A 14535-nucleotide genomic window follows, 5' to 3' on the forward strand; every position below is an offset into this window, starting at 1 on the left:
GTATTTAAATTGGGAAGGAAGACCATACTAACTAGGAGAAGCTATACAAAGATATTTCTTTGCATTTTGTGGGGAAGAGCACATTGGTAAGGGTTGTACTTTTCAGGGAGAGACAGTCAGTACTTCCTTGATTTACTCTCTGTGTCAGTCAGGGCCTAGGTGGGAAACAGATGACACACTTATAAAGGTTTAACTGTGAAGAGTTTAATGAAAGAACTCCTTATAGAGGTGAACACATGGTTAACCCGCAAGTGATGATAAGGCACTCAGAGTTTAGCAGTAGGGTGAAGCCATTATTACCATTATCAGAATAATGGCCCCCCAAAATGTTCACGTGCTAATCCCCAGAACCTGCACATTTGTTACCTCACATGGCAAAAGAGACTTTGCAGATGTGAATAAATTAAGGACCCTGAAATGTGGAAATTATCCTGGATTATTTGGGTAGGCCCAGTCTAATCACATAAGACTTGAAAGCAGAGAACCTTTCCTGGCTGTGGTCAAAGAGAGGGGTGACAAAAGAGGAATGGTCAGAGAGATGATATTACTGGCTTTGGGAGAAGGGGGGCCATGAGTCAAAGCATATGGATAACCTCTGCAGGCTGGAAAAGGCAAGGAAACTGGACTCTCCCCTCGAGTCTCCAGAAAGGAATGGGGCGCTGATGACAAGCTGACGTTAGTTCAGCGAGACCCATGTCAGACTTCTGACCTACAGAACTGTAAGATAATTCATTTGTGTGTGTGTTTTTTTTTTTTAAAGTTTGTGGTAATTTTTTGCAGTGGCAATAGAAAAGTATATCCCTGTGCCTGAAGGGACAAGAGCAGTAACAGTGTACCAAAGCCTGGGGAGAACTAAAGCCATGGAAAAGGAGCTGCCTGTTGGGAGAGGTGGCCACACAGGAACATAGCCACTGACAGAACTGTGGGGACCAAGGGGGACCCATCCCCAACTTCTCTCTCTCTCTCCTCTCCAGTCTCCGACCAGTCCCTCCCACTGAGTGAATTCAGCCTGAAGCTGAAGCCGGCTTGCGAGCTAGGTGTTTGGGTCCAGAAGTGAATGTCTTGGGGCACAGAATAAGGCAGACAAGGGTGGAGAATGCATCAAGGTTTAGATGCAGGTCAAGAGTAGCCAGCCCCCTAGCATCAATTATTTAGATGGAGAAACTTTTATCTCCAGCACAGGGGAAACACAAATTCCCATTTGGCATCATGTCATTGTGTAATGATGCCGGTTTAGTCGTGGTCATACTTGGACTATTGAAGTCCTTGCACTATTAGTACTTGTCCCAGTAGGGAAATCAGGGAAGAAGAAACAACATAAAGGAAAGCTGTTATAGCCCCTGCTTCTACAGATAGTCACAGAGCCCGAATTCAGTAATCATAGTCTCTTCTCCCACCACCAAATTCTGCGTTCTCTTACACTTTTGTCAGCACCTTGGGTATTTGCCTTTTTTTTTTTTTTCTTTTTAAACCTGGTGGAATGGTCCAGACCTTAGTGTTCTCATTTTCTTTGAGTAAATACCCAGTAGTGGAATTACTGGATCAGGCAGTTTTAGTGCTATATTTTAAACAGTCAAAATTAATGCAGAAAAATCCTTGATGAACAAAATGCCAAAATTTTAAATAAAGACAGATCTCGCAGTGCCATGATGAGCCACATTGAAGCCTGGGGCAAAAGGAAGAATGTGTACTCTAGAAACATATGTTCCTGTAATTTTTTAATGGTTAATTTTTTCCCAGAACACTGAAGTAGTTGAAAAGTATTGAAAATTGGAAGTAAGTATATTAAAATCCACAACATTATTTTCAGTTCAAATATTTTATTTATGTCCCAAACAGAATTTATTATGATTTTACTTTCACAGCTTTAACGGAAGCAAACACTTCAATAATATGATCAAAATTTACTTTTTTGCTAATCCAGTTTTCAGTTGAGAGTTGTTGGATATAGTGAGAGAAAGAAACTTTGAAAGTAAGTGTGGTGAGTGTAAATTACTAGCAAGAGGTGTGACTATAGTTCCTGAATCTGAAAATGAGTTAAAAACGAAAGAGAAAGTGGAAATGTATTAATTACCAGATGTGGTATTCTTACTGGAAAAAGAGCCGATCAAGTAAAAATTAAGGAGATTTTGGGCACCTGTATTAGTTTCCTAGTGCTGATACAACAAATTGTCACCACCAAATTGGTGACTTTAAAACAATACATTTATTATCTTATCTTTTTGGAGGCCAGATATTATAAAACCAAAGTGTTGGCAGGGCCATATTCCCTCTGGAGGCTCTAGGGGAGAATCCATTTTCTTGCCCTTTTCAGCTTCTAGAGGCCCCTGCATCTCTTGGCTCATGGCTCCTTCCTCCTTTTTAAAGCTAGGAGCAGAGCATTTTCAAATCTCTCTTTCTCTGGCCTTTGCTTTTCTTTCTCTGAATCTGACCATACTTCCTCCCTCTTATAAGGACCATTGTGATTTCAGTGGGCCCTTCTACCTAATCCAACGTACTTTCCCATCTCCAGATGTTTAACTTCATCACAGCCACAAAATCTCGTTTGTCATGTAAAGTAACATAACATATTCACAGGTCCTGGGAATTAGGATGAGGACATTTTTGGGGGGCCATTATTGTGACTACAAAGCATACTAATTTCACATTCAAAATGGAGGTATGAAAAATTAACTGAAGTGCTTTAGATTTTGAATTTTTAGCTGGAGAAGACTTACGTGGATAATCTTGTTTACAAAAGGCAGCCACTGACCTGGCTCTTAAATATTTTGACAATCATCTGAAATCGTTTTAAGTGTCATGCGATGTCCATAATTTGTAATATAAAATCAACATTGTGTTTGGATCTGCTAAAACTGATTCACAAATTTTGTTCAGTGCAGTCTTACGCAAATTTGGAAGTGAACTTCAGAACGTTAAAAAAACAATATACCAGTCACAATGTTGTCCTGCAAAAGAAGTTTCAGTAAGCTGAAGTTAATTAAAAATTATTTAAGGGGTGCCTGGGTGGCTCAGTCGGTTAAGCGTCCGACTCTTGATTTTGGCTCAGGTCATGATCTCAGTAATGACATCGAGTCCTGCATCCACACTGGGCATGGAACATGCTTAAGATTTTCTCTCTCCTTCTCCCTCTGCCCTTCCCCCAACTCCCTCTCTAAAAAAAAAATAAGTTAATTAAAATATTACTTAAGATTTTCACTCAGTCAGGAGACTCTCAAACAGGGAAGTTGTCTATATTGAAAACAAGCAAAAAATAGATTTTAAAAATATTGATAAGTTTGCTTCCATTAAAGCTGGGAAAGTAAAATAATCTTATTTTAGTTTAAATAATTTTAAATATAAAATAATATTGTGAGTTTTAATACACTTTCTTTTCAGTTTTTCAATAATTTTCAACCACTTTAATGTTCTGGAAAAATATTAATCATTAAAAAATACATAAAAACATATCTGTGAAGTTTTGCTTTTGTCTCAGGCTCTAATATGGCTCATCAAGACATTTTTCTTTTTAGTTTTTAAGTTTAATTGAATAATTTCTACACCCAGTGTGGGGCTTGAACTCACAACCCCAAGATCAAGAGTCACAGGCTCTTCTGACTGAGCCAGCTAGGTGCCCCATGACACTGTTGAATCCTGCATTTAAAATTTTGATATTTTGTTCATCATGAATTTTTTTGCATTAATTCTGATTCTAAGAAATACTGCATTGGGGAGCCTGGATGGTTCAGTTGGTTAAATGTCTGACTCATGATTTCAGCTCAGGTCAGGATCTCATGGGTCATGAGGTCAAGCCCTGCCTGGGGCTCTGTGCTCAGCCGGGAGTCTGCTTGAGGTTCTCTCTCTCCCTCTCCCTCTGTCCCTCCCTCCCCCACTTGTGCACGCATGTGCTCTCTCTCTCTCTAATAAATAAATCTTTTTTTTTTATTTGAGAGAGAGAGAGCACGTGCGTGCAGGGGGGAGGGGCAGAGGGAGAGGGTGAAGCAGACTCCCCAGTGAGCAGGGACCATGATGTGGGGTTCAATCATGGGATCATGACCTGAGCTGAAGGCAGACACTTAACTGACTGAGCCACCCAGGCGCCCCAATAAATAAATCTTTAAAAAAAATACTGCATTAAGATATTATTTATCTTGATTATTGAGTTTTTGGCACACCTCCCTTAAATTTTGCACCCAAGGTGAGTGCTTTATTCACTTTACCCTAATTCTGGCCCTATCTTCTGCTGTAAAATGGGTTCTTTTGTTGGAGGTAAAGTTGAATAGGATCCTGTAGTGTTGAATAAGGCATTTGGTAAGGCCTTAGTCACAGTGCTAGCAGCAGAGTTGTGGGCAGGGAAGGCAATTCCTTACCTGGAATGGGTATCCCTGCAAGGGGATTGCAACCTTGGTTGCATGTCAGAAGCACGTGATGAGTTTGTAAAATGCCTGTGATCAGATTGTACTCTAGACCAGTAAGTCAGTCTCTGCAAGTGGGACCTAAGCAACAATGATTGTTAAAGCTCCTTAGGTGATTCAGTGTGCAGCCAAGCTGAGAACCACTGATCTACATCAGTACTTACTAAACTTTAGTATGTACACGAATCATGTAGAGATTGTGTTAAAATGCAGATGTATTAGCTTCAGGGCCTGAAAGTTGCATTTATAAAAAGCTTCCTGATGCTGCTATTGTTGCTGGTTCATTGACCACACTTGAGTAGGAAGGATTCATGGTCCAGTGTTTTAACCTCACCCTCTGTAGGACAAAGTTGCATCCAGATTTCAGTTAACAAACCCAGGAGACACTACTTCCAGGTGTCTGAGCTAACATTTTAAATCCTGAATCTTGGGTGAAGGTACTCATAACAATAAATTCAGCCATACCCAGTCACATATTTTGTCCTCCTTGGTCTAATAACCCTTGAATCTGTTCCTATCCCATGTCTTTGGAATCTTGCTGATACAAATTGGAATGATGCTACAGCCCCAGTGTATGTGCTGTTTTCCCAGGAGCAATCTTGTATTTATATCCCTAGGCTAAGCTGGGATCTAAGCCCTCTTAGCAGCCTGGAGGTGGTAGGAAGTAATGGTGGTGATGCTGAGGAGAATGGGCATCTCCTTGTGAAGTAACTGCTTCAAGTGAAGCTACTGAAGGGTTTTTATGCAAGGGAAGCCTGATTGGAAGGAGGGAGAAGGGACTGCTTTTTTCAGCAGAAAGGGTTGGGAGTTTGGGTGTCCAAAGTTAAACTTCCCGTGTTAGTTAAACATCCTCATCTCAAGTTACCGAGTCCCACTTCCTTTCAACCATTGCCCGTACCTTCTCACTGGCAGGGTCATACTTCTACGTGGCATTGCAGATCTGCAAACCATACGTGTGGGCATGGGGCCACATCCTCAGCCAGGTCTGTCATGGAGCTTTAAGATTGCAAAATGAAGACATGTTGAAAGAACCGGATGCCTTGAGGTTCTACGCTATTAAGCTAGACACTATAGAGTTTTCTACCTGGTTAGTTAATTTTAAAAATGAGAATAAGAATGAGTACAGATATTTGAAATAATTCTTGGAATGAATGAATCGCCATTGCCAATCATTGAATATTTAGAGGGGCCTTGAATGTCTGAGATGCTGTATCATACTGATAATAGATTCATACATTGTTGATGATTCACATTTTCTGTTTTTTATTTGCAGAAACTTATTGGAGAAGTGTTTAATATTGTGAGCCAACAGTCTACTGCTCGACCTGGCTGCATTATTGAACTCGATGCAATAACCAACCAAGTAAAAACATGCTTGTGAATTGGGGGTATTAATATACTTTATTCCAGAGTGCTTTATGTGCATATATTTCATGGCCAGAATAATTCCCTTGTTTGAGAATTCTAAATACAGCCAGTTCTCTTGATTTCCACAGTGAAAATCTAATGATTTAGGGATTATTCTCCAGCTGAGTTATATCTGTAGCCTTATTTCCTGTTTAAAGGTCATTCGATTCAGTCAGGGAAACCATGAAGGAAAATACAGTACAGCTGCATAGGGGCTTGGTATGTGGTTTCTCTTTTTATATTATTTCTCATTTCAACTCAGTTGATAGTTCAGCTTTAGAGTGTTTGCCTTGTTAGTCTGAATATTAGATATTTTTACGATATCCATAAAATGTGGATGAAAGTAGGATCAAAGTATACATTTACTTTCTAATCATAGGTCTTTTGTATAGTCACTGTTCTTCCCTGGCAACTACCCAGGGAAGAGGGAGAACTCTTCTCCCTATAGTGAGTTTGTAAATCCCTTTCTAGTCCTCAAGATATTTGTTTCTTCAGGATCATATTGATGGACTAAGGGATAGAACTAATGTATTCATTCCAAATAGGAAAAAAAGATTCTTTTGGTGAGGAAGTTACCAATATTTTCAAACAAGGAAATGGAGAAAGAGCTAACCGTATTTAAAAACAAATATAGTTGTATTTTTTTTTTTCCATTGTGCCTGGTACCTTCTGTTGGGGAAAATGTAGTAATTTCCACCAATGTAGCAAAATTACCATGTCAGCTCTTGGCAACAGGAATGTGGCTGCCAAACTCAAATTACTAATGCCTCCAAGGAAATCCCAAACCTGTGATTTCCTTATTCTCCTCCATAGGGATATGGGAGAAGAGTGGATTGTCTTCATTCCCATAAAGGTCTTCATTTTTAATGGGCTGGGTGTTAAATTCATCTCCCACTTTAGCTCCTTCTCTTCACCATGGGATGTTAACAGAGGTCACTCTTACTTAGCATTATGCTTTTTACTTCATACCTGTTCAAGATTTGTTTCCCCCTCTAGTTGTGACTGTCTTTAACACAAGGGCTGGTAAACTGCAAGCACTGATAAATAGCTAAAAGTCATTCTAGGTTTGTGCCCAGTGTGCTGTATGATTTCTATATCCATGAAGACCTCACCCTTCCCTTTTCATTTATTTTTTTCCTCTGGGGAGGTGACTTTTTTCTGTATATGTGAAGAGATTTTTGGTTTCTATCTGGAGAGACATAAAAATACCATGTAACTTTCATAAAAATTTTGTGGGTCAACCTAATACTATAGTCCTTTCATTTCTGTATAGTTTGTCAGGAGGTTGGTCTCCTTTATTCTGTAAGATTTAGCCCACCCATCCATGGTTCCCTTCCTTGAGATCTGTGGGGCAGCCATCTAATTGTCTTGACACACTTCCATTGTAAGATTTTGTTAGGATTTAGTTTTTCCTTGAATTTCAGCTCCCTTTTGTAATTTTAATAAGTAGCCATTTGTATTATTTTTACTCTTTTTCTCTGTGTTGTTCAAAAACATGCTCATGTAGCATAGCAACAGCAACTGACCGTGATGTCTCATCCATCCTTTTAGAAAGCCTCGCTACTTACGTGTAAATACATTAATCCAGGGGTGTGTCACCCAACTGGCTGTCATAGGGCCCCGCATAATTTCCACTAGACAGACTGGGAATACTTTGAGGACGTTTCTGGTTTTCCTATTTTTGGTTCCCAAGTGGAATTAGAAAAACTAAGGGAATCCTGTACTAGTTGCCTTATTATAGAGTCAGCATAGCCTTCTCCAGCAAGTCATGTGACCTCATATTTTTGAGCTCAAAGTGGTGTAGATCACGTGTGTGTGTGTGTGTGTGTGTGTTTTGAGAAGCAGATCTGTTGATTTGTTTTTGTTAGAGCTCTTCAATTCTGCTATTGGCGGTAGCATCTTTGAAAGCAATTTTCTCTGCCCAGGTCATTCTAATGATTTTATTTTCTGTTGCTTTTTCCTTTTTAATTTGTCAGTTGATGAAGAATAGAAATTTAGATTTATTTCTTCTACATTAATGTTCTTGGGGAGGTGGTGGGTGGAAGACAGGGAATTTCAAAGATAAAACTTCGTTTTTTTTTTCATATTTGTAGTGTGGCTCAAATACACAGTTGCTTCATGTGTTTCAAGAAGACTTCATCATAGGATACAAACCACATAAGGAAGATATGGAGGAAAAGGAAACAGAAATATTTTTTCAGCCATCACAAGGTACTTTTAAGAAGTAGTCTTGAGTTTGACACCTTAATCTTAAAAAATCTCCAAAGTTTTATTGAGTATGGATCTTTATATCAAAAGTCATCACTCTCATAATTTTTAGCAGATAACACCAGTTCTGTAAAAATTGCTTGTTTGTATGTGAAGAAGGCATGTGGGTGAAAATTACATTTTGAAAGACAGTTTCACCAATGGCATAGACTTTTGCCAAGAAAATGTTACTTATGAATCCTAGTTTAATTGTTTTAAAAAGTAATTTTAATTGTTCAGTTCTGCAATTAAATTACTTCGATTGGTAGTAAGATCCCTGTGGTATCTCAAGCAAACCAATTAACTTTAGTGTAAGTTTTTAAAAGTCCCCAGTACATTGCTGAAGACCATTGATGAATATATAAGACATTGTTTTGTATGGTATATCAGGGACCTCAGGTACACTGTGAATTAAAGGTACCATCTCACGGTGTTCCCCTCTGACATGTAGTATTTGTTTTTTGTGTGTGAAGGAAAGTAGTTCTCCATAAGAGCCTTCAAGAATAGATCCCATATGATGTTTAAACTTTATTATTTAGCTTAAAATGTTCCCTTTAAGAGTTCTAACTTTGTAATTATAAAACAGTCATGTTCTATTTGAATGTAGAACATATGTGAACATAGAACAAATAGAATATTTTCTGTTTGAAAGAAGGAAAGACATATTCTACTTTAAGAATTCATTTTATATGATGAACATTTTTTTAGTTTACAAAAGGTTTCCAGATACTTTATCTAATTTGGTTATAGATCATAAGTATCTAAATGGACATAATTAATTTTCTTGATGTAGCTTGTATCACAGAATTATATATAGACACTTATGAACAGTATTTGTACCAAATTTATACAGGTAATTGCCTTTTCTTTAGTGAAGAATAAGAAGGAATTCTTCTTTGACATGTCTTCATCACTCACTAGTAATTTTTCCCTTTCATGCATCTTGCTTCTTACATTAATACTTTTCTTCTTAATAAGTTATACAGTTGTCACATGGTTTTATTTTACTATCAATAGGGTATAACAGGACTGTTTTATAGATTTAAAATGTGCTTTTCCATAATATTTCACCTTTATCTGGGTTGAACTTTTTTATATGCTTTCCCACAAACCTAGGTACTGTTTATCATTCTGCCTCTAACAAGAAATTCATACCAACCCTACTAGAAACAATGCTTATGGAAATTCAGTATTTTATTATATTTTTAATCGAAAGACTTATATTTAAAAATATTTTTGTATTTCCCTCTTTTGATATTTCTTTATGTTATTGCAAAATTAGGCCAAAAGACTTCCTAATGTCTTTCTTGGTTTTCCTTTAGATTTTGTGCAGTTTCTTTGATATTCTTCTTGATTTTATAGCTATTTTCTTAAAGGACTTGATAGGCATACGTTCTTTCTTCCCTGCCCCTGCCTTATTTTGTACTTTCTAAGTTTCAATTAAAAATTAATTTCTCTTTTAATTTATTTTAAGTAGGCTCCATGCCCAGCATGGGGCCTGAACTCATGACCTTAAGATCAAGAGTCCCATGGTCTACTAGGGACCCCTCTAATTTCTCTTTTAATTAAGAAAAATGCCAATTACGGACAAAAGTAGGGTGCATAAAGATTTTAAGATTTTGTTTCACTTGCTTTATCTATCCTATTTTCCTTTTATCCTGAAAAGTTTTTTTGAAAAAAAATTATTTATTTATTTATTTGAGAGAGTGAGCAAGAGTGGCGAGGGGCAGAGGGAGAGAGAAAACCCTGAAGCAGACTCCCTGCTGAGTGCAGAACCTGATGTGGGGCTCAATCCCACGACCCCAAGACCATGACCTGAGCCAAAATCAAAAGTCAGCCGCTTAACCAACTGAGCCACCCAGGCACCCCTTCCTGAAATATTTTAAAACAAACCCAGCCATCACGTTTAACTCCTGTGTACTTCCACATGCATTTCTAAAAATGACTTTCTTAAATGAGTGCTATTATCACATTGATAAATAACAAAATTCCTCAGAATTATGTAATAACTAGTCCATATTTACTTTATTCAGTTGTCTCAAAAATGTCAAAAGTTATTTGGTTTTCATTTGTTCGGATCCATATCCAAACGAAATCTATATGTTGTATTTCATTGTTTAAGGGTCTTTTAATCTAAAGTGACTCCCACTTTATACTCTCATCATGCCACTTATTTGTTTTAGAGAAAGTTATTTTGTAAGAATTTCCCTAACTAGTGGGGCGCCTGGGTGGCTCAGTCGTTGAGCGTCTGCCTTTGGCTCAGGTCATGATCCCAGGGTTCTGGGATCGGGCCCCGCATTGGGCTCCCTGCTCGGTGGGAAGCCTGCTTCTCCCTCTCCCACTCCGCTTGTGTTCCCTCTTTCGCTCTGTCTCACTCTGCTTGTGTTCCCTCTTTCGCTCTGTCTCACTCTGTCAAATAAATAAAATCTTTAAAAAAAAAAAAAAAAAAGAATTTCCCTAGCTAGTTACTTAGGGTGTTACTCAAACTTTCTCCTATCAGCAGATTACCTATGTAGATTTTATTAGATCCAGGTTCAACTTCCTAGGTGATGCTGTGTCCTTCATAGAAGGACATAAGAAAGAACATCACTTAGGATGTCTCATTTTTAGTGATGCTAAGATGCAGAAGATTCAGGTTGTGGTTCCAGTGTTTGCTGCAATCTACTATACCATGGTTTCTTCAATTAATGTTGTTTTTGAACCCATTATTTTATCAAAGATTGCAAAATTACAATTTCCTAACTTTATCAGTTCTCATTTATTTATTAGCTGGAAAGTATTTGTAAAGAAAAGCTTTCCCTTCTCAACTAGAGCTATTTGGTTACTTTGAAATAGTTATTTTTAGGAAAGGCAGGGTAAAAGTGTTTAGTTCCTTCCCTTTAATTAGCAATTTCAGAGGAGGAAGTCTGTGCCCACGTTATCACTGATGAATATATTGTTGTTGTTTAGCTTTCTTTTTCTTTTGAGTATCATTATGAATCCATTTTTTGGAAACTCTTTATAGAAGAATAATATAGATACAGAGAGGTACTCATCACTCATGGATTTTTATGTACTTAGCATTCAGTCAGTTTTCAGTCATTTTTCTTTTTAATGCTCACATGGTCCTATATTAGGCTAGTGAGGACCCTTTCAAGTTGATCCTGAGTCCTTTTGACACAGCCTTATTATTCTTACTATTTTACTTTCTTTCAGGTACTGTAAGTTATCCTAGGCTCATGTTGTAGATACCCTTTGCAAGAATGGAGTCATCACTCCAGGCTGTTCTTTTTAATGGGATGTGGTATTCAAAGACCACAATTAGAGCTCTAGCAGTGCTCATTGCCAAGGAGTTGTCATTATGGGTTTTCATTTTTAAAGAAAGTTTTTGCTCAACATCACTCATCAGGGAAATTCAAATTGAAACCATAATGAGATATCACCTCACATATGTCAAAATGGCTAAAATAAAAAACATGAGAAATAACAAGTGTTGGCGAGGATGTGGAGAAAAAGAAATCCCCATGCATTGCTGATGGGAATGTAAACTGGCACAGCCACTGTGGAAAACAGTATGAAGGTTCCTCAAAAATTTAAAAACAGAACAACCCTATGATGTAGTAATTGTACTACTTGGTATTTACCTAAAGAATACAAAAACACTCATTTGAAAAGATGTATGCACCCCTGTGCTTATTGCAGCATTATTTACAATAGCCAAAATATGGAAGCAACCCAAGTGTCCATCGATAGATGAATGGATAAAGAGGATGTGGTATACATATACAATAGAGTATTATTCAGCCATAAAAAAGAATGAAATCTTGTCATTTGTAGCTACACGGATGGAGCTAGAGAGTATAATGATAAGTGAAATAAGCCAGTGAGAGAAAGACAAATACCATGTGATTTCATTTATATGTGGAATTTAAGAAAAAAACAATTGAACAAAGGAAGAAAAAGAGACAAACCAAAAAACAAACTCCTAACTATAGAAAATAGATGGGTTACCAGAGGGGAGATGGGTGGGGGGTGGGTGAAATAGGTGAAGGGGGTTAAGAGTACACTTATCATGATGAGCACTGAGTAATTTATAGAATTGTTGAATCACTATATTGCACATCTGAAACTAATATAACACTTATATTAACTCTACTAGAATTAAAATAAAAGGAAAAGAAAAAATACTAATTTTTTGTTTTGTGTAGATTTTATTTTATATGTGAAAAATACAATTGTCAACAGGGAAAATTATATCCACAGTGTCTTTTGATAAAAGAAATGCATAAAGTTTCTAACAAGTTTCTTCTGTACCACCACTACTGTACCACCTTCCCCCATGACTTTTAAATTAAAAAAAAAAAATGCTGTTTTCATAGAAGAAGGAGGATAAATGTTACTTCAGTTTTCCAAGTGAGGAGTTAGTGTCCCAGTTACTGTGAGGAGCACCCAGTGAAGCTGACTGTGCTCTTGCACACTTCCTCTTTTGCTCTGTCTCTCCCTTCCTCTCTCTTTCTCTTTCTCTTTGTTTCTCTATTCCTTCTGTTTTTTCTTGTCCTTCCTTACCTTTTTCTCTTATGTGCCCTCTCTTTCTCTTTTCATATTTTTATGAGCTCATGGTTTTTTATATAGTCAATATGTTTTAATAAATCGTATTCATTTTTATTCTTTGACACTCAGATTGTCCCATCTTTGACCAATAGGTGTACCTTCATGTTGGCTTTTGTGTACTTTTGACATAGTCCCATTAGTCTTTGATAGCTACCTAACTTTTGTAACAAAAATTACATAAAATTCCTAAATATCTATTTTGCCCTCTTCCTCCCAACTTGTATACATATCAAGAGAAGTTTTTTAAAATGTCTTTCTTTTAACCCGATAGAAATATAACTTAAATATACTTTTCTTTTGAACAATAGGATATCGTCCACCACCATTTTCAGAAAAGTTCTTTCTAGTAGTAATTGAAAAGGACAGCAATAATAACTCTATTCTCCATATGTGGCACCTTCATCTTAAGTCTGTACAAGCATGCTTAGGTAAGTAATTATTTTATGCAGAGATGAGGTGAAATAAATTCAGTTTACTGAGTATGTTTTAGGTTGGTTAATTCTTTAAAATGAAGATCCAGTGAACTATAAATTGAGTTGCTGGATTGAAGAATGGATATGCCAAGCTTTTAATTACAAGATCATAAATAATTGATGAAGTAGGTTAATCTAAAACCAAACCAGTCTGTGGGCACATTAGACATATTTTTTAAAAGTTTGATCAATTTATTTTTTCAATTAATATTTATTTAATGCTTATTATGACTCTGTTCTAGACACTATGTCTCTATAAATTTGTTTTGCCCATAGAATTAATATTGTACTTTTCTGTGGATTAATACACACTTTCATCTGACATAATGTACTTAGCTTTAGAATCACTACATTGACATGGATGGAACTAGAGGGTATTATGCTAAGTGAAATAAGTCAGTCAGAGAAAGACAATTATCATATGGTTTCACTCATGTGGGATATAAGAGATAACGCAGAGGATCATAGGGGAAGGGAGGGAAAACTGAATGGGAAAAAAATCAGAGAGGAAGACAAACCATGAGAGACTCTTGATTCTGGGGAACAAACTGAGGATTGTGGAAAGGGAGGTGGGTAGGGGGATGGGGTAATTGGGTGATGGGCATTAAGGAGGGCACGTGATGTGATGAGCACTGGGTGTTATACACAACTAATGAATCATTGAACAGTACACCAAAAACTAATTACTATATGTTGGCTAATTGAATTTAAATAAATAAATAAATAAAAGAATCACTGGGGCACCTGGGTGGCTCAGTCGTTAAGCGTCTGCCTTCAGCTCAGGTCATGATCCCAGGGTCCTGGGATCAAGCCCCGCATCGGGCTCCCTGCTCCGCGGGAAGCCTGTTTCTCCCTCTCCCACTCCCCCTGCTTGTGTTCCCTCTCTTGCTGTGTCCCTCTCTGTCAAATTAATAAATAAAATCTTAAAAAAAAAAAAAAGAATCACTAAGAGAAGCAGATTTGCTCTTTATAAAAATACGATTGAGCATCTGAAGCTCATACATAAGTCATCTGTTTTTGTAGAATATTAAGAAATCCAACAGTGATAAGTTATATTAGCCTTGCTTTTGCTGTACACATTCATATTGATTTCTTAGCGAATTAGAAAATCTGTAGTATGAAGCAAAGATGTTGATCATGGATCCTTCTTTTTAGAACAAACTTTTACTTTCTGAGAGATAATTATTAAAATGAACTGCACAGACCCATATGAAACTGAATCTGCTTTAAACCGGTTAACTCAAAATCTTTTAAAAGATTTTATTTTTTCTGGTGGTTATATAATTCTGATTTTATACACATTAAACATTTAATACAGTCAACTAATATTTGTTGTTCCCTTTGTAATTCACATTATCACATAACCTTGTAAATAGTTCTAACTGGGCCATGAACTTGGGTTAGAAAAGCCAAATGATTTGATA

The 14535-nt window shown here is 37.0% G+C and overlaps 1 protein-coding gene across 7 annotated transcripts in view; it reads left to right on the top strand.

Annotated features, from left to right (window-relative positions):
* DMXL2 (Dmx like 2) overlaps window positions 1–14535 on the top strand; it is a 147321-nt gene that overhangs the window by 83420 nt on the left and 49366 nt on the right. For all 7 annotated transcript variants that reach the window (XM_036116616.2, XM_036116615.2, XM_036116619.2 and 4 more), the window contains exons 14-16: window positions 5668–5757; window positions 7895–8012; window positions 12947–13066. In XM_036116616.2, coding sequence (XP_035972509.1) covers window positions 5668–5757; window positions 7895–8012; window positions 12947–13066 — 328 coding nt within the window. The remainder of the gene's footprint in view (window positions 1–5667; window positions 5758–7894; window positions 8013–12946; window positions 13067–14535) is intronic.

This window comes from Halichoerus grypus, chromosome 8 (genome assembly GCF_964656455.1).
Source record: "Halichoerus grypus chromosome 8, mHalGry1.hap1.1, whole genome shotgun sequence".
Lineage (NCBI taxonomy): Eukaryota > Metazoa > Chordata > Mammalia > Carnivora > Phocidae > Halichoerus > Halichoerus grypus.